Here is a 19045-nt window from a genome sequence, read left to right as displayed (position 1 = left end):
GTTTTTAATACAACATTGTGCAAGTAGTGTGAAGGAGTTCGTGAATGATAGCTGAAAAATACATCTGAAACTATATAGTTCAAGAATACTGTTTCAACAAATTGAGGAATATATTGTAAGTTGTAGATATAACAAGCATTGTTAATATATTGTAAGTTGAGAGTAATAAAACAATGGATTATTGTATTTTTCATTTTTTTTGTATCTTAGTTGTAGATATAACAAGCATTGTTAACTTTATTTAGTTTTTAATACAACTTTGTACAGTTAATATGAAGGAGTTCTTGAATGATGGCTGAAAAATACAACTGAAACTATATAGTTCAGGAAACTGTTTAGCAAATTGAGGAATATGTTGTAAGTTGTAGATATAACACAAATTGTTAATTTTATTTAGTTTTTAATACAACATTGTGCAAGTAGTGTGAAGGAGTTCGTGAATGATTCCTGAAAAATACATGTAAAACTGTATAGTTCAGAAAGACTGCTTTAGCAAATTGAGGAATATGTTATAAGTTGTAGATATAACAAGCATTGTTAACTTTATTTAGTTATGTTTGTAATACAACATTGTGCAGGTAGTGTGAAAGAGATCTTGAATGATGCCTGAAAAATAAATATAAAAGTATATAGTTCAGGAAGACTGTTTTAGCAAATTATGGAATATGTTGTAAGTTATGTGAAAGAGATCCTGAATGATGCTGAGGTTAGGAATATTGCTTGTTTATTTGTAATATGTTTCAGATTATCTTAAGTATTGTTAATTTTGCATCATTATGTAATGAATGTGAATAAGATCATGAAAGATTCCTGAAAAATGCATATGTTTGTGGTATAGGCAAAAGATGTGACATGTCCGCAACGTCGATTGGCATCGATGACGTGTCCTCTGACCCACCAGGCGTCGCTTTTTGAAACGTGCGCCTTTTCCCCGGAAGTGATGGCGGGGGGTCACAGGGATGTTGCCTATGTTACGCAGGCGCTCTCTCGTTCTCCTCGTGCTAGGCGTGCGTGTTCCGGCCCGGGTATAGGCATCTGCATCCAGTTGGCTTGGGTTGGGGCGTTTCACAACGATGGATTGACGACGAACGGCCAGTAGCAGTCGCCATGTTTGGAAAGGACGAGGCGTCCTTAGCTGCGGTAAAATGCTGAGATTGCGGCGAATTACGTGCGATTGGGCATAAACGCGGTACACCCGGACCAAGTGCGAGCCGCCCCGAAGACGATCCTTGTATTTTGAGAGTCGGATGGCCCACCAATGCGTCGATATTTCGTGATTACATGATGGTAAGTTTCCGTTGCCGTTCAAGATAAAATGGCGTCGAGGCCGCGGCGTGCGGCCTTCGCCAACTCGCCACCATACCTACCATTTACATCCAAATACCAATGATCGCAAGATCACCAAAACCATTGACAACATACCTTCAACGTTTTTCATTTAATTTTACTATTTCCACATCATCTCCATCTCTTTCATCACTCCCTGTTCTGCACTCGCGATATGCGCACACCAATTCCGGCTAGTCAATAAAAACAACAAAAACTAAATAACCAAAAAGAGAACAAACTCGAAAGTTGTACCTTAATTTTTTGGAAACATCCGGAAACTCCAGCTTCAAAGGTACGAATTTCAAAGACGCCGGTTATTACCGCCAAAAATCCTCGCCGCATTAAACAAGCGACTCCAGCCCAAATGTTGCTATGTTTACAAACCGCCAATTGTTTTATTGTATTCTGAGTGAGGTTTCTCCCCATTGCGTTGTTTACAGAAAAACAACTCAATTTTGCTGCAGTAGACCCTTACCGTAAACATCCCCATGTTCTTGTTAATCAGTGTTTGCAACTTGCAGATATGTTGTTAGCAGTGATCTTCAACTTCAACATAATCTTTGTGAACGGTAAGGGTAGCCTGTACATTTTTATATCTGCTCTTCGTAATGCATAGCAACTTCTCTCTCTCTTTTTAAAACTAGATGTCTCTTTTTATTTCACCTTTTACTCTCATAGCACTCTTTAACTATGTTTTTTTTCCTTATTGCAGAAGTATAGGCGATGAGTGATGAAACTCCAGGGGCAGGACACGGCTCCATGCCCCTGCGGGAGGGCGCAGCCTCCAGGCCTGTTAGGTTTACCCAAGTCTCTGGAGGCCAGTACGTCCTCACAACTCAGTCCCATTCAGTACCTGCCTTAACTCAAGTAAGTTCCATCATATTACCATATATGTAATTTGAAAAAATATAAAATTTTCTAAATTTAAATTATCAAATTACTAAAACTTATATATTTTATTTAAAATTTCTCGAAAAGCACGTTTTTTTTTCTTTGAAACCATGACATAACCTTACAAAAAATATAATATTTGGAAATTAAACAGTTATATTAAGGCAGAAAGCATTTTTTGTCAGTACAAAAATTGAATTTTCTATGAACAAGAAACACGTGGTTCGCGTCTTAACGGATTTTCTGTTGTTTCGCGCCAAAATCTGTAAACGTTTGAAAGCCAACCTGATAAGAAGTTGTTCCTTCATAGAAATTAAAAATAAATACGAATATTATCTAACCTCCAAAAATGGATACAGAAAACCACGTGGTAAATTTTATTTTTTTTAATCTTTGAAGTATTTACTATTATTCATTTTATTTCAAATATTAAATCGTATTTTAATTTATTTGGAAATGAAATAGATTCAATTTAATTGAAAAGAACTTTTTTTTTGAACATTTTTCAATTATATAAGATTCATTTTTTTGTTAGAAATATGTACATAAATTAAGTTTTCACTTTACGCAGTTATTGTGTAATTTTATAATGTGAAAGTTAAGCAATGTGAATATTAATTGAATGGGTGACTTTCGGATAAATATAATGGTACCTAGTATATATAAGAGTTACATCTTGGTGTTGCATTTTGTTTCATTGATACAAACATGCAAAGCTCTGTAAATAATCTGAGGTAATTTATAGCTTGATGATTCACGAATAATTATGTGATGTAGATAAAGTACATTGTTATTTGTGCGAGAAAATACGTCTTTTTTTCTTATTAACTAAAGTGGAAATTTCTTGTGAATAAATTTAACAACATTCAAGAAAGTTGTAGATATTTGTATTAATGCAACGACCTACGCGTATAACTGGTATAATCCGATATTCCTATAAAAATACACGGCATGACACATAAGTCAATAGCTTTTCTTATTTTATTAGTTTTATTAAATATAAATCGATATAACTGGAATTGATGAATTACCAGTAATTATTTTTTCATTCAGAATTTCTTTAAGTACTGCGGTTTTATTGCTTAATCGATTTATTAAATAATTTTCGTGTTTGAGAGTGAAAGGTTATTTTGTATTAAAAAAAAGAATGTATTGAAAAGTTTTGCACTTCTATAAATAATGTATATTATTATAAGTTACATTATATTATGTAACCATGAAGCCTTGCGGGTATTTAAAGCTATCTCACTGTTGAAATTCATTACAATGTTACAGAATATTGCGTAATTTATATTTGAAATAATGTATTTGTAACTTTTTTTTTATTAATTCGTTATAAAGCGGGAAATGTTTTTAATTAATGTTGAAAATAATTTAATATTTTAATAAATACTAAATAATGTAATTTCCAAGATTTTAGAAGTAAATAAGTGATGTTTATTTACTGATTTTAATTACTTTTTTGTTATGTAAACATACGAAGTTAATAAGTAGTGTATTTCCATTTATAAGTTCAAACATGATTATAATAATTTGTAAAGTTCTTCACGAATTACCAAACAAACCATCTGCATCTTTCACAATATTTACGTACCTCAAAATGTTAGTAAAGTGCAATGGCTCGAATCTCACATTTCCGCTACAAATTCCACCTGCGTCGATGTTATTGTTTTGTACTTTAACCGTTCCGCACCTTTCTCTCATCATACACAATGCCTGACCATTAAAAAAAAACGACAATTGGAAATTCTATACGTGTTAAAAACAAACTAGTAAAACTTCATTCAACATCAATGCAAGTTTTTGTATTGATTAATGTAAATAAATGTAGTTACAATTTTGATAAATGTAACGTATATAGGGGTGGCCAAATTGTGGCTCTCGAGCCGCATGCGGCTCTTCAAGAGACTTGTGGCTAGTTGAGCCACAACAAAACACAAATATTATATATATTTCATATTAAGATTGAAATAAAAAAAAATATATACCAAAAAGTTTAGGTGCGGCTCTTGTTGCAAAAAGTCTGGCCACCCCTGGTATATAGTTTCTTCTACGTTTATTTGTTTTGGGTTTTAGGGTTCTAATTATATACTTTGTACAAAGTTCTTTTAATCAATAAAAGTATTTAATTATTTTGGTATAATTTTGTAATTTAAATAAACAAAAATATTTGTTGCAACTATTATAGAATTACATAAATAATACTAGGTAGGAAAGTGAATCATTGTAATGGAATATTGTCTTTCCGCCCTTAAATTGTTATTTTCGTTCCTTGTAAACTTATTTGAAGGGTAACTTGATAATGTAATAGTAGGAAGAAAAAGTTAGTTTTGTTAGAAGGGTGTCTTGTTTCTAAAGATAAAAGTATGCTTTTGGTGAAGTTTACATGATGAAATTATACACTCAATGATGGTATAGAGATCCATTCAACTCTTGCCAAGTTCTGATTATATTGAGGCATTTGTCTGATACAAAAAAAGAAAAATTCATTTTTGATTTGATGTATGTAAATTTCGATTAATAATCGTTGTTTTTGTAATGTTTCAGATAAGTGGAACAGCAGGTATAGTCCAACAAAATGTGAATTTGCAACAGGGTGGCGTAACGCGTATAATAAGTATAAGTCCGTCGAGTAGTCAATCAACGTCATCGCAGTTGCGACCGAGCCAAACGAACCAGAGTATTGTAAAAGCTTTAACCACGAAATCCAGACCTAATGCGAACGTGCGGCTGCAGCTCTTCGGCGATGGCGGGACGAGATCTTCGTCGGCGAGGACGCCGATCAAAAGGTCGCTTCCGGCCACCCCGGAAAAGAAGGACACGTACGCGGCGAAGCTGCAGCGGGTGATGAACCACAGGAATGTGCGCTCGAAGATCGTCCGGGAAAAGTATAATGAACATTTATTAGAGAATTATCACTTGGAGGTTGGAGGCAACATCCTGGACCTGTATCAGTTCGCCAAGCGGCCTAAGACGCAGCAGTTCCTTGCTTACATCAAGGAGAACGCTATAGACCCCAAGGAGTACCAGCAGGACGAGCCTAATAACATAGGTCAAACTGTGCCGCCGATGCCCACGGCGACGGCGGTCAGCTCGTTACCTGGTATGTCCTCGCATGCTTCAGTACCGACAACCTCAACACCTCCGACTGTTGTACATACTACGACCACTACCACCTCCACTGCACAATCTCATCAAGAGAAAGAGCCCGTCAAGACCAGCAGCTCCACAACGACGAACAAGATCAAAACTCCCGTCACATATCTTCCCAATCCGCCGAACAATCAAGAGCAGATCGTCGAGAAGGCGAAGCAGGAGGCGTATGTAGTGCAGAGGATAAGCGATCTCCAGAAGGAAGGGCTGTGGAGCGAGAAGCGGTTGCCGAAAGTGCAGGAAATGCCTAGGGTGAAAGCCCATTGGGATTTCCTGCTGGAGGAGATGGTGTGGTTGGCCGCGGATTTTGCGCAGGAGCGCAAATGGAAGAAGGCTGCTGCTAAGAAATGCGCTCGAATGGTGCAAAAGTATTTCCAGGACAAGGCTTTAGCGGCGCAGCGGGCGGAGAAGGCACACGAGCAACACATTCGGCGGGTGGCTGCGTTCTGCGCGAAGGAAATCAAGAATTTCTGGAGCAACGTGGAGAAACTGGTAGAGTACAAACAGAACACCCGACTGGAGGAGAAGCGGAAAAAGGCTCTCGACCAGCATTTGAGTTTCATCGTCGACCAAACGGAGAAATACTCGCAGCTGCTAGCAGAAGGCATGAACAAACCGATTAATGACACCAGTACTGTAAGCAATCCCGTCTCACGAACAAATTCAGATGGTAAATTTGTCATTGCATTCAAACGAAGTATAAACATTAATTTAATTAAATTTATTTAAAGATGAGTTTCAACCAGACACTGAAAATGATAGTGACGATGAAGAAACGATCGCTCAGGAAGAAGCGGCAGATACTGCTGAGAAAAGTGAAGAAGTTGCTGCTCTTCAGAGAGAATCACAGATGGATTTTGAAGACTTCCTAAGTGAATTACCCAAAGACTACTTACAGAATAGGGATAAAATTAGATTGAGTGCTAGTGAAGATGAAGCAGTAAGTACAATTTTCTTTACATCACACATTTATCCAAATTTAAAATGATGATAATATACAATTCATGATGGTTTGAAATCCATTCAATTCATTCCAATCTTTGATTATAAACGAGGCATTTGTCTGACGACTCACAAACAATATAATTACGAATTATAACCGTGACATTGCATTAAACTTGAAACTTATTTTTAGGAAAGTTCTGGGAATGAAGACAATGACAAGCCTAGCGGTAGCTCGAAGCCATCAAAGTCAAAAAAGAAAGATGAAGATTTCAAAGCAGATTTCAGCAGTGACGACGATGAAGATACTATACAAGAACAGGAGAAGGCAGAAGGCGCTCTAGACCATAAAGAGGAACTAGATGATCTGAATGCCGAAGCCGAGATGGACATTGAAGAATTGCGACGGAAGTACGCGAGTTTGCCTGCAACAGAGGAAGATTCTAACATGTCTGCTGTTACGACAGAAACTAGCAATAAGTCGTCTGATTACGAACCCGATGAGGGCGATGACAGTAGCGACTCTGGTGATGATTCTGGAAGTGAAAGCGACTTGCCACTACCCGCCATGGAGATATCCGAAGCTGAGGAAGAAGATGATAAAGAGGTCGGATTGAAATCTCTACTTGACGACACTAAAGAGGGAGAAGATACAAAGACTGATAACAATGACCTTATCAATGATGCTGCTGCGATTGCAGAAAGTATACAACCTAAAGGAAACACATTGTCTTCCACAAGCGTAAGTGAATTTCTTAGTACAAATATATAATTTAACAAAAAAAAATATAACTAAAATGATGATTCAAATCGACTGAAGGTGGAGAAATCCATTCATTCAACTCCTACCAAAATATTGATGTTAATCGAGGCATTTGTCTGAAAATTCACTTAAAAGAAACATTAATTAAAACGATTTTATTGTATAAATATTAATTATTTGTATTTATTATAGGTTGTTACAACAGTGCCGTTCCTACTGAAGTTACCATTGAGAGAGTACCAACATATTGGTTTGGATTGGCTCGTGACAATGTTTGAAAGGAAACTGAATGGTATCCTGGCTGATGAAATGGGCCTTGGAAAGACGATACAAACCATTGCGTTGCTTGCTCATTTAGCATGCGAAAAAGGTAATTACCGTTGCGTAACGTCAATTTCACTTAGTTCTATGTATATAGAACCCTTTCACATCCAATGTGCTTAATGCATTCGAAGTTTTGCACAATTTCACAAGAAAGGAGAGCAAAGAGAGCTGTACCAATTGGCTTCCGATTATTACTGCGGAGGTTAACTGACCTGTTTCTAACATTATTAAATAAATATCTTATTGTATTGTACATGTTTAAATAAGTTATATTAATTGAATTATTTAATTTGCAGAGAACTGGGGACCGCATTTGATAGTAGTTCCTACCTCCGTGATGCTGAATTGGGAGATGGAGTGCAAAAAGTGGTGTCCGGGTTTCAAGATCTTGACCTATTACGGAACGCAGAAGGAGCGTAAAATGAAGCGCACCGGATGGACGAAACCCAACGCCTTTCACATCTGTATAACATCATACAAGCTAGTCATCCAAGACCATCAGAGTTTCCGGCGGAAGAAGTGGAAGTACCTGATCCTCGATGAAGCTCAGAACATCAAAAACTTCAAATCGCAGAGGTGGCAACTGCTGTTGAATTTCCAAACGCAGCAACGTCTTTTGCTCACCGGTACACCTCTACAAAACAACTTGATGGAACTGTGGTCGCTCATGCATTTTTTGATGCCCAACGTGTTTCAATCGCACAGGGAGTTCAAGGAATGGTTCTCGAATCCTGTCACGGGGATGATCGAGGGAAACAACGAGTACAATGAGAATATTATCAAAAGATTGCACAAGGTAATTGATTTTTCTTTGTTTGCTTAATATTACAATTCAATTTACATGATGATAAAATACACTCACAGATGGATTGAGTATCCATTCAAACTCTTCCAATTAATGTTGATAATCGAGGCATTTGTCTGAAGACAAAATTAAATAAATTTTATTTAAGGAATTGTGAATGAAGCATAAAATTAATTTGTTATGTTATTTTTATTGCAGGTGCTCAGGCCTTTCTTGCTGAGGAGGTTAAAGTCCGAAGTGGAGAAGCAAATGCCAAAGAAGTACGAGCACGTTATTATGTGCAGATTGTCGAAGCGGCAGAGATTCCTTTATGATGACTACATGTCCCGGGCAAAGTAAGTGTTCTAAAAATAGTTTTGAAAGGAAAAAGCCAGTTCTTGTACTCTTCCCAGAAACATTTCGTGATCGTCTCCTTTATTAGGCTTTCGGTTTTGTTTTAATTTTTTAAACTGGGAAGTATATTAAAGAGTCAGATTCTAGGTGAGGTCGGAACGTATTTTTACCAAGTTCACGCCCTCAATCCGGATCCGAACAGACCAAACTTTACTTCATTTTTTTTATCATGTTTTAAACGTGCGTCATCCAAATTTATTTGTGATGGAAAAGTTAAACAATCTTGTAAAAATAAAGTATTTTTACGAGTTTAACATTCTTCGAATACTTTCATGTTTTGATGTTCAATGCCATATTTTGTTTATAGTTACAAATATAACTAACAGATTTTTGTAAATTATGTAACTAATGAAATATTTTTGTTTTACAGGACGAAAGAAACTCTAGCAAGTGGAAATTTGCTGAGCGTAATCAATGTTCTTATGCAATTGAGAAAAGTTTGCAATCATCCAAACTTGTTTGAAGTCAGACCTACGATATCTCCGTTCCATTGCGAAGGCATTCTAGAACACATACCATCAATAATCTATTCAGCTCTTTCCTATGATGTCTGGAAGGTAAGAGTTTCCCTCGATCATTTTTTTTTTCATATAACAATTGTACCTTTCAAAACATACACGGATAACATATTCGATTGGTTGTCGGTTTTGTTTCTTTGGAAGGAGATTAAAGATGTAATCCTAGGTGAGGTCAAAGTTGTATACCAAACTTATGCCCTCAATCCGGATTTCAACATTGCTCCATTAAAAAAAATATTTGATATTATCGAGGTTGAACATAACGTTAATTCTGTATTTTTCTTTCTTTCAAGGATATTGATTTGAACTCTCTGAACCTGAATCTGCTGCAGTTGGAATACAACTACAGCGCGTATCAGTGTTACCGATTGCGTCAGTATTGTACACCAAAGAAGTTGATCGAAGAGATCGATGCGACCGAAGTGGAACAGACTCCCCCTTGTCCACCATCCAGGTTGAGTCTGAAGGTGCACAAGAACAACGTGAACAAAGCCATCAAAGCAGAGATGAGAGAAGAGGAGAAGGTGGTACCAGCGCCACCTCCGGTTGTAGCTCAGCAAAACCAAACTAATCAGAAGTTGAATATCCTGGGGAAGTCTTACGGGATGATCAAAGCTTTGCAAATCGCCGGGTCAAGCGCAACCACGCAATCATCTGGTGGGATATCAAATATCCCGATCCCAGGATTCGCACAATTAGTCCAAACCTCTACTGGCAAACACATCTTGCTCACACCAACGTTGAACGCGAATAACATCGGGATTTCAGGAACGACGACAACAGGTATGTTATAACAAACACGATTTGACATTTCTTGAAGATTATCATCGGACGCTAATTCTAATAATACATTTTTAGTTATGTCACGTTAGAAGTAGAGAAAATTTCCTACGTAAGCATTGTTTTGCATTTTAAATGTTTTACTAACGTACTAGTTTTTTCTTCTACTTTTACATTAAGCTAATCTATAATTTAGAATTATTTTGATCTCTTGATTAATATAAATTTTGGTTTTCAGTGAGGACATCTAGTGGTCAAAAATTGACAGTATTATCGAAGCAGCCAGTTGCAACCACGGCGAATGCCACACCTTCTCCTTCTATTGCTAAAGCTATAGTAAAGGTACAGTTGACTTCCTTAACATCAACCGCTATGGTAATTAACTGAGTTGCAAACAAAATCCTTAATCCTAGCAAAACTCGTAATGAAACGCTTAACTTAAACTTACTTTTCTTTACAGTCTTCTGAAGAAAATAAACTTGACGACAATGGAAGCCGGAAAACGGTCGGCACAAAATTCATAGAGAAACTATACTTGCACAATTCCAAAAGTACTAGGAACTTGGATGTTCGGTGGCAGAACTCCGACGATAAATTGGACATCAAAGAAGAAGTAAGTGTATTAAACTAATAAATATAACAAAAGGGATACATCTAACTTTATCATTTTTCTTAGAAAATGGATCAGAGTGAGGAAAATTCTGAGGAAAACCACAGGATGAAACTGAATCTGATTGCGCGTGTGAATCAAACCCGATGCAGCGCGGTTCCCATTTACGGAAAGGACTTTATTGAAGGGATGCAAGTGTTGAGTTTACCGAACCATAAATCGTGGGTTGGTGGTTTGAGGCATTGCTCGAACGTGCAATGGGGTAGAAAAATCGATTGCACAACTGACGCTCTCAAGGAACTCATCTATACACCTGTCCAGAGGATAGAAGAGTTGACTGACATTTTCAATAGATATATTGTTTACGTACCTGCCGTTCATGCTCCAGAGCCTGAACTTCAAATTTGGAATCCTCATCCCAGTCTGTACTGGGGTAGGATCAACGAGAAGAAAATGTTGGTTCAAGAGCTTATGGAACCGACGACGCCGCTCCATCAAGTCGCTTCAGCCATGGTCACTCAATTCCCTCATCCCAGACTTATACAATACGACTGTGGTAAATTGCAAAGATTGGATCGTTTGTTAAGGAAATTGAAGTATGGCAGTCATCGAGTTTTAATCTTCACGCAAATGACGAAAATGCTCGATGTACTCGAAGCTTTTCTCAATTTTCATGGTCATATTTATCTGAGATTGGATGGATCCACCAAAATAGATCAGCGACAGGTTAGTAAACGAATTATTTTATATTAAAAAAAGGAAGCATTTACGATCAATTATTTACCTTTTCTATGGTAATTTAATTTTTGAAAAAGTGCAAGAATAAAATACGTTGCCAGCGAGCAGCAAATAATCATTTTGCTAGCTTTCTAGAACTTCGTGGACATTATTCAAACAAGCTTAATTCTTCATTTAATTTTTGTTATAATTCATTAACATTTGATTTTTCGTTTGGTTTAGATATTGATGGAACGCTTTAATGGAGATGCAAGGATATTCGCCTTCATTTTGTCCACCCGTTCAGGCGGCGTTGGTGTCAACTTGACCGGAGCAGATACTGTGATATTTTACGATTCCGATTGGAATCCAACTATGGATGCTCAAGCTCAAGACAGATGCCATCGTATCGGCCAGACGAGAGATGTCCATATTTACAGGTAATTACATAAAACACTCACAACTCTTCAGTATATCAATATTAATGATAAATTACTTTGCAGACTTGTTAGTGAAATGACTATTGAAGAAAATATTCTCAAGAAAGCAAATCAGAAACGTTTGTTAGGTGATTTAGCTATCGAAGGAGGAAACTTCACCACAGCGTACTTCAAAAGTGTAAGTTTCAATTTAAAATTTGTATGCGATTTTGGTATTAATCTTTTTTCTATTATAGACAACGATTCAAGATATATTTAATATTGATGCAACGGAAGAAAGTGCCGCAAATAGGATGTCAGAAGTTGTTGAAATTAGTAGAGAACGTGAGAAGGCTTCAGAGGAGAATAACCATTCGAATGATGAGAAAACTGCAATGGGTGCGCTCGAAAGTGCTTTGGCAGCGTGCGAAGATGACCAAGATGTGATAGCGGCACGCACTGCGAAGGCCGAAGCTGTTGCAGATTTAGCGGAATTCGATGAGAATATACCTTTGGAAGATCAAGAAAAGGATAAGGAACCTGAGATCAGTAAGGCAGAGCAAGAAGTGGAAAATCTCGTGAAACAGGTAAATCTACTCGTTTATAATATGATTTTTAATACAATTTAATAAGCATTTATAATAAAACGGTTCGCGATCATGTAGTGGGCTGTTTGCACAAAATGCAATAAAAAAAGTCATCACGGAGCCAGCAAGCTGCAAAATACTTAGTTTTGTTGAGTTCCTAGAACTCCGTGAACATATATTATGATTTGTTAGTTAATATTGTTTCAGTTGTAGCGAAGTGGTGTTTATGTAATTGTTATGTTTACAGCTGACACCAATTGAACGGTACGCAATGAGGTTCATCGAAGAAACTGAAGCCGCTTGGTCTGCTGAGCAATTGGCAGCAGCAGAGCGTGAAATTGAAGATCAGAAACGGGAATGGGAGGAGAATCGAATAGCTGCCATGAAGGAAGAGGAGCTGCGTCGAGCCAGGGAACTGGAGGAGGAGAGCGAGTTGCTCACTTTCCCACGGGAGGATGCAACAAATCAGGTCAGCAAAATTAAAAAAGTAAAACCAGATAATAAAAAAGTAGTAAAAAGGGCGAACGTAACTAGAAATAAAGCAGCCAATAAACAAGTAAACTCGTCGTCGCCACATGCGACGCAATCAGAAGGTAAACGAATTTCGAACAGGTTGAGGCATAAGAGTGTGACGAAAAGTGAAACTGAATTTTCTGAGGATGAATTGAACGGAAATGATAATGAGGAGGATGATGATGAAGGTGATAATGATAACGATAATGAAGAAGATAATGATAATGAAGAAGTAGAAGATGATGATGATGACAACGATGATGATGATGAAGAAGACGAGAACAGTCGAACTGAAAATTCTCAAAGCGAATCGGAGAACTCGAACTATGATAGTTCGGATCCTGATTCGCAACCTCTACAACAGACTCCATTCATTAACAGGGTCGATCATAATTCACCAAGGACACGGTCCAGGGGAACTGTAGCTATAAATCTGTGGACTTTAGATGTAAGTCCTATCCTTCCAGGCGTGAAACCCGTGAAGAGTGTGCTGAAGAGAAGCAACTCTTCCGAGGACCTGGATAAAGACAAGGAGAAAGAGAACGTCGTTGCGAAGCCTGTGCAGAAAAAGAAAAATCTAAAGCAGATTATAGATGAGGATGACGATTTGAAAAGTAGTAGACCAAAGAGGGCGGTGAGGCGGAAAGTTCAGATAGCCAATAAAGTAATGATGAATCATAAGACTGATACTAAGATCATATTACAAGAAGGTGACATGGAGAAAGCGGAGCTCATCATTTCTTCGGCAGCCGATGACGATTCATGTAGCAAGACTGATACTGTAATCGAAGAGAATGGCGATGATAATTCCACAAACGACTCGCAGAGTATATCGGATTCCTTCAGCCAAGTCGACGATGACACCAGCAGCACCGTAGGTGGCGAGGTGGTTACGCAATCGTCGGAAGGTGTGGAGGATGAAAAGCACGAAATCGAAACTCGCGAAGACGAGGTGGATAAAGAGGAGGACTGCGGGACTGAAATTTGTAATGACAGCACTGAAACAGTTGGCTCCGATCCAAGTATTAATAAAACTGATGATGATGATGATACGAAAGGTGCTTCAATGAATCACGTCGACGAGGATGTGAATGAGAGCGTCAATAATTGTGATAATGCCGAAGAAACTTTGAGAGAGTGCAGCGTGTTCGTTAGTGATATAATGGCATCTGGGGAGATAGATAAATATACAGTTAGCAATAGATCATCGGCTACAGTAGTTGAGAGCAAACGTAGGGTGTTAAAACGAAATCGTGATGGTTCGAAAGGAAAACTCTTCAAAGGTGTCAATCATATGTCAAACAATAGTACGCTCGATGTGTGGCTGTCCACTAAATCGCCGCCCCCGCAAAACAACGATGAGGAAAATGCGATACCCGCCGAATCAAACGAGTTACTTAATAAAAGCGAGTGCCCCGGTAGTGACGATGAGGATAATTGCATTAAAATGGTTAAAACCGAATGACGGTAATATTGAAACAAAATAAATAGGCTGTTATATAATTAATAATGATTGAGAAAAAAATAATAATAATGATAATACAAATAGTAACTTTTGGACGTTCACCGAAACGCGAAATATTTTTGTGATTCACTTGGTTTGGTTGCTTGGCCATTTGTCAACCAAATTCTGTACATATTAAAAAATAGTAGAGTTTATAGTTTTTTTACTAAACGATGGCAGACAGGAAAACTGAAACTGGAACAGGAAGGAAGGAATGATGAGAATTGGATGCAAACAAGAAATGAGTAATGTTTTTATTGTGTATAAATGAGAATGTAAATTATTCTGGTATGAATGTGTGATTTGTTCAGGAACAGTATATTACCATGAAAGAAACATGTTGTTAACTCTTTCAAATTAAGTTGGCACTTAAGAAGAATAGATTGAGTATAAAATTATTATAAAATTAGGACTTTTATATAACAGCTACAAGAAATATTGAAGACCCGATCAATCAAAAATAAAAAGGGTAACAATCGCAATTCTCACCACACATTCCATACACAGATAGTAGTTTTCGGCTCGCTTCTCTCTTGATTGCTCAATTTAATTTGGAAGGGTTTTCTGCCCGAAAGTTGATGATTGAAAATGCGACTACTTCTTTATTTAAAAATCTATTCATATCGTTATTTTTTAATCTCTATACATATATTTAATTATTTTTTTTCACGCAATTGTCATACGAAATAATTTATTTATTTTACTATTTTTTTTTTCGTTTTCGCCACTTTTTTTTTCCTCTTCTTGCAGTCGCATTTTGAATCATCTTCGGTTATGATTCGTACGTAATCTCAGTGCTATGTTCTGTTAAATGTTTAAGATTGTACATACATAATTTAATATTAAATAAATAAAGAAGTTCTCTTGCACATGTGTTACTATTGTTTCAAGAATTGTTGAATTCGAAAAGATTTCGCGAGAAGCGGGGTGGGCGTAGGTTTTGGTGCCATCTTGCTCCGGCGTGCCGCAGCGGGCACCAAAACACTGCCCCGCTGGACACAAGAGCAAGTGGGCTTCTTTATAACCTACGCCCTTTTTACAAACCCCCCTCCTCCCCCATCTCTACAAATCCTAATTAAAAAAAAACATCCCTCCGGAGAGTATATCTGAACACACTTCACGGTATGTATCCTTGCATATATTCACCTCTTCATCCTCGAACTCTAACCTCCCGCAATTCTCACTTTTCGTCAACAGTTAATAATTTCGATTTCAATTGCGTTACAGATTTGGGTATGCGATAATACCAACGAGCAAATGCCGGTAAGTCGTCTGGGGGAACTCTTCACCTATGCAGGACAATCGTTTGTTAAAATGCGAATGCAAAATGTTGTCTTGCAAAGGTTGAATTTAACCAAAAATATAAAAAAATAAACTCGTTGTTCTTTGGTGATTAACAAATCTTGTTTTTTAGATGTGGTGTCCTCCGACTCCTCCGCAGCAAGATGGCGATATGTATCTTGATCAGACCATGTCATTCCTATACGACACCGGTGTCATGACTGAAAATCAATTGCCTCCGCCATATGTAAAGAAGGAAGTTAAGAGAACTCGCTCAGAGGCAGGTCTACCAGATCCACGTAGAGGTGCCGTCAAGATTCGGAAAGAGGAAAGCACGTATCCGCCGCGTTCGCTATTCGAAAGACCTTCACCTACGTTGTTGAAGATCCGAAGAAGCGATGTCAGGTTACACAAATTCAGGGGGACTATTTATAAGTCAACTGGGCCGGTGCCGGGTGTTAAGTATCCGACGGTGAAGCCGTCGATCGAACCTCCGTGCTTGCACAATTGGACTATTCACGAAGATAACGCTCTTCTGAAGGTTGTTCAGACTTATCAAGGTTCTGCTCTAAATCTTATGATCAGACAGGCGGGTCACACGCTCAATTGGGATTTCGTTGCGGATTACGTAAACACAGTGTCGATTGCCTATCGATCCCCGAAGCAGTGCCGGAATCGCTATGAAAATGTTCTAGTTGATAGGGAGGAAGGCAAGCAGGCTATGGATACATCACCGCGTAAGAAAAAGAACCAAAAGGGACAGAACGTGTATAAGTTCCCCATCCCGAACAAATCGAATAGTAGACCTATGTGCACATCACAGCTCTACCAGCAGGACAATAATATAAGCTTCACGCAATTGATTACACAAAGGCATGATACTTTGATGACGCTGGTATCGACGAAGAAGACCAGCATTGCGAAGCCTGTAGTAAGCAATCCGTTGCTGAAAAACCCAAAGCACGCGATGATATTGAGCGATGCTGGTATCGATATAGACCATCCTATTTTACCGGTGGAGGTAGCAGCCAGAAGGGCGGAGCGTACAGCCAGAGAAAAGAAGATTACACCGGAAATGGCCCAAAAGATCCAGATGATGCGTGCTGCTCAGAATGCGAGCGCCGCAGCTGCGGCTTCCTCTTCCTCTGCTTCAGCATCAACAGCGAGTCCGGTGCATTCATCATCTCCGTCTCCTCAAATAACTGTAGTTCAAACCTCCGCTCCCGCCATTGTTTCGTCAACTGTGACTCCTAACACCCCGCCGACCACCTTGAGAGCTCAAAGGATAGTAGCGTCGCCTCTGCAGAATTCGACGGTCGTTTCTGTTTCAGGAATAACACCGGCGCAATTGCAAAACGCGACCCAGCGACTGATTGTTTCAGGAACTGGTAGTCAAGCGAAGGCTACGGTCGTTAGCCCTGCGGGAACGGTGTCCGCAAAGAGTATAAGTCCAGCGCAACTGCACCTAATCAGACAAGCTAGTTTAAAACAGCAACTTCGGCTTCAGTCCGGAAGCTTGGCTGCGCAAGGTGTGAAGACTACCACCGTGACTATAGCTGGTCAACCAGCTGTGCAGGTACAATTCACACAAGCGCAACAGAAGACTCAGTATATAAAACCGGGAACGGTGACTGTTTCCGGAAAGCAAGGCATGCTGCCTAGGACTATAACTGAATCTGAGATGGCGCAGTTGATCAAGAGACAGAATATCGCTCAGAAGTTCGTCGCTGGACAGCATGGGGCGTCCATGCATAGTCTGAGCCCTCAGGTGATTCAAGCCTTACAAGCAGGTCCGTCTGGAACTCAGGTTGCTACTTTAGTCAAAGCAGTCTCGAGCGCTGGTGTCACGCAAACTGTGATCGGGACACCTGTGAAGGCTTTATCTCAGGGCTTGAAGGCGACTCCTCAGCAGCAACTGCGCACGCTGCAGATCCATCATCAGCAGATTCTAGCTCAGAAGAAGCTTGCCAACTCGAAGATTGCGGGTATCGCCCAGGTTGCCGGTAAGAGCGGCGTCGCGACTCAGCTGATCGTCGGCTCGAAGCCCATGTCTACGGCGATGACCGTGCAGCAGTTGCATCAGGCGATGCGAGCGCCCATTAACCAAGGGCCCGTTTTACTTGCCAAAGGTCCGCCCCCCCGTGTTATACCACTTAACGGTCAGGGGACAAAACCGACCATTCAAGTAAGAAAATACAAGCAGTTGGTAAGATATAAATACAATAATTCTCTTATTGTTTATTACTTTTATTATTATTACTATTACTTTTTTCGTTGTTATATTTTTGGGTTGTTGTAGTCGTTTACCGATTCCCGTAGTCTTAATTTCCACACGCCAATGTTGAAAATAGAGAATAATTGTATATTATCTTAAAATTAAGAAATCCATCCACCACCACAACTGTTACTAATCATACATACTATCACCAAAAAAATAAAGCGATGATCAACTTGTCAATTTATCACCTAGTTTATCATCGCCCATCAAATTTCAATTAACCCCAATTGGCTATACTACACATACACCGAATTTACTTCATTCACAATCTTGTCACAATCTTATTGGTACAGTTTTTATTAATTATGCTTTTATATAACAAAGTTGTACTATTTCCTAGGTGGTTGTATTATTTGCTATTCTCATAAGCATTTGATTATCTCTTTTAAAAAAGGACAAATTTACCTACTATAAATTAAATTCTTTGTGTGATTAATTGCAATACTCAAGAATTATCTTCATTATTAGATTTATTTCCAATTAATATTAGTTAATTTTTGGCAATTAAAAAAACGATTGGTAGTTTTTACTATTTATATAATTATGTAATGTGTAACTGAAAATGGGTTAAGGTTGATTGTGCAGGGTGAAGGGTTTTGTAAAAGCATAATTATTAACACCTGTAGTATATCATATAATTATCTTGAAAGTTTTGTGTATGGAATAAGTTTAAATCCACATTTATTAGATTATGGTTATTATTTGTTGCATCATCGTATGAATTCGGACAAAACGAGTTTTGACCATCTCCATTTGTTTTAGGTCGTACAGGCTTCGCAGGGCGGTATTACTACGACCATAAGGCCCCAAACGTCTTCCACGTTGGCCGGAGCATTGACCGGTATAAAGGTACAAGGTTCCGCCCAGAACCAGCAGACCATTCTTACGCACGTGTCCGCAGCCCTACAAGGGCAGCACGTGCGTCAGAATAGTCCGGTGCGGATACAAACGACGAGCGGCACGCCCCTCGTCGCCGTAACTGTCCAATCGGGCAGTCCGAACGTTGTACAGCCCGGCCTCTCACAACAAAACGCCGAAAAAGGGGCGGATCATGTAAGTAGATTTTTGAAGAAGTAAACAAAAAAAAAACAAACCACAAATCACCACCCTACACCAGTTCAGGCCCCTCCTCCACCACAACCAACGTTCGAGCTCATTTATATAATCTCGCGTTCTGACGATTTATTATTATTTTTTTACGTAGTTTGTGTATAAAGTGCATTTCAGTATTCCCTTAG

The 19045-nt window shown here is 38.6% G+C and overlaps 1 protein-coding gene across 4 annotated transcripts; it reads left to right on the top strand.

The window, feature by feature from the left end:
- The first annotated feature begins 1039 nt into the window (after positions 1-1039).
- LOC108564735 (helicase domino) lies at positions 1040-19039 on the top strand. 4 transcript variants are annotated; one of them, XM_017923842.1, is made up of 21 exons: positions 1040-1287; positions 1851-1898; positions 2042-2196; positions 4768-6043; positions 6105-6313; positions 6509-7057; positions 7271-7448; positions 7699-8198; positions 8406-8542; positions 8971-9157; positions 9412-9901; positions 10137-10273; positions 10359-10511; positions 10575-11234; positions 11469-11665; positions 11729-11843; positions 11902-12231; positions 12479-12700; positions 15476-15511; positions 15663-17735; positions 18570-19039. In XM_017923842.1, the coding sequence occupies exons 3-21, from the start codon at positions 2053-2055 to the stop codon at positions 18882-18884; spliced, it is 7908 nt and encodes a 2635-aa protein (XP_017779331.1). In that variant the 5' UTR covers positions 1040-1287; positions 1851-1898; positions 2042-2052; the 3' UTR covers positions 18885-19039. The 4 variants fall into 4 exon arrangements, with proteins under 4 accessions (XP_017779331.1, XP_017779333.1, XP_017779330.1 ...); XM_017923844.1 differs by lacking the exon at positions 1851-1898 and having other exon boundaries at positions 10137-10240; XM_017923841.1 differs by lacking the exon at positions 1851-1898.
- The last annotated feature ends 6 nt before the right edge of the window (positions 19040-19045 follow it).

The sequence above is a fragment of the Nicrophorus vespilloides genome, unplaced genomic scaffold, assembly GCF_001412225.1.
Source record: "Nicrophorus vespilloides isolate i.1.1-1 unplaced genomic scaffold, Nicve_v1.0, whole genome shotgun sequence".
In the NCBI taxonomy this organism is placed as follows: Eukaryota; Metazoa; Arthropoda; class Insecta; order Coleoptera; family Silphidae; genus Nicrophorus; species Nicrophorus vespilloides.
The sequence above is the reverse complement of the archived record's forward strand: the minus strand, read 5'-3'. Positions and strand labels throughout refer to the sequence as shown.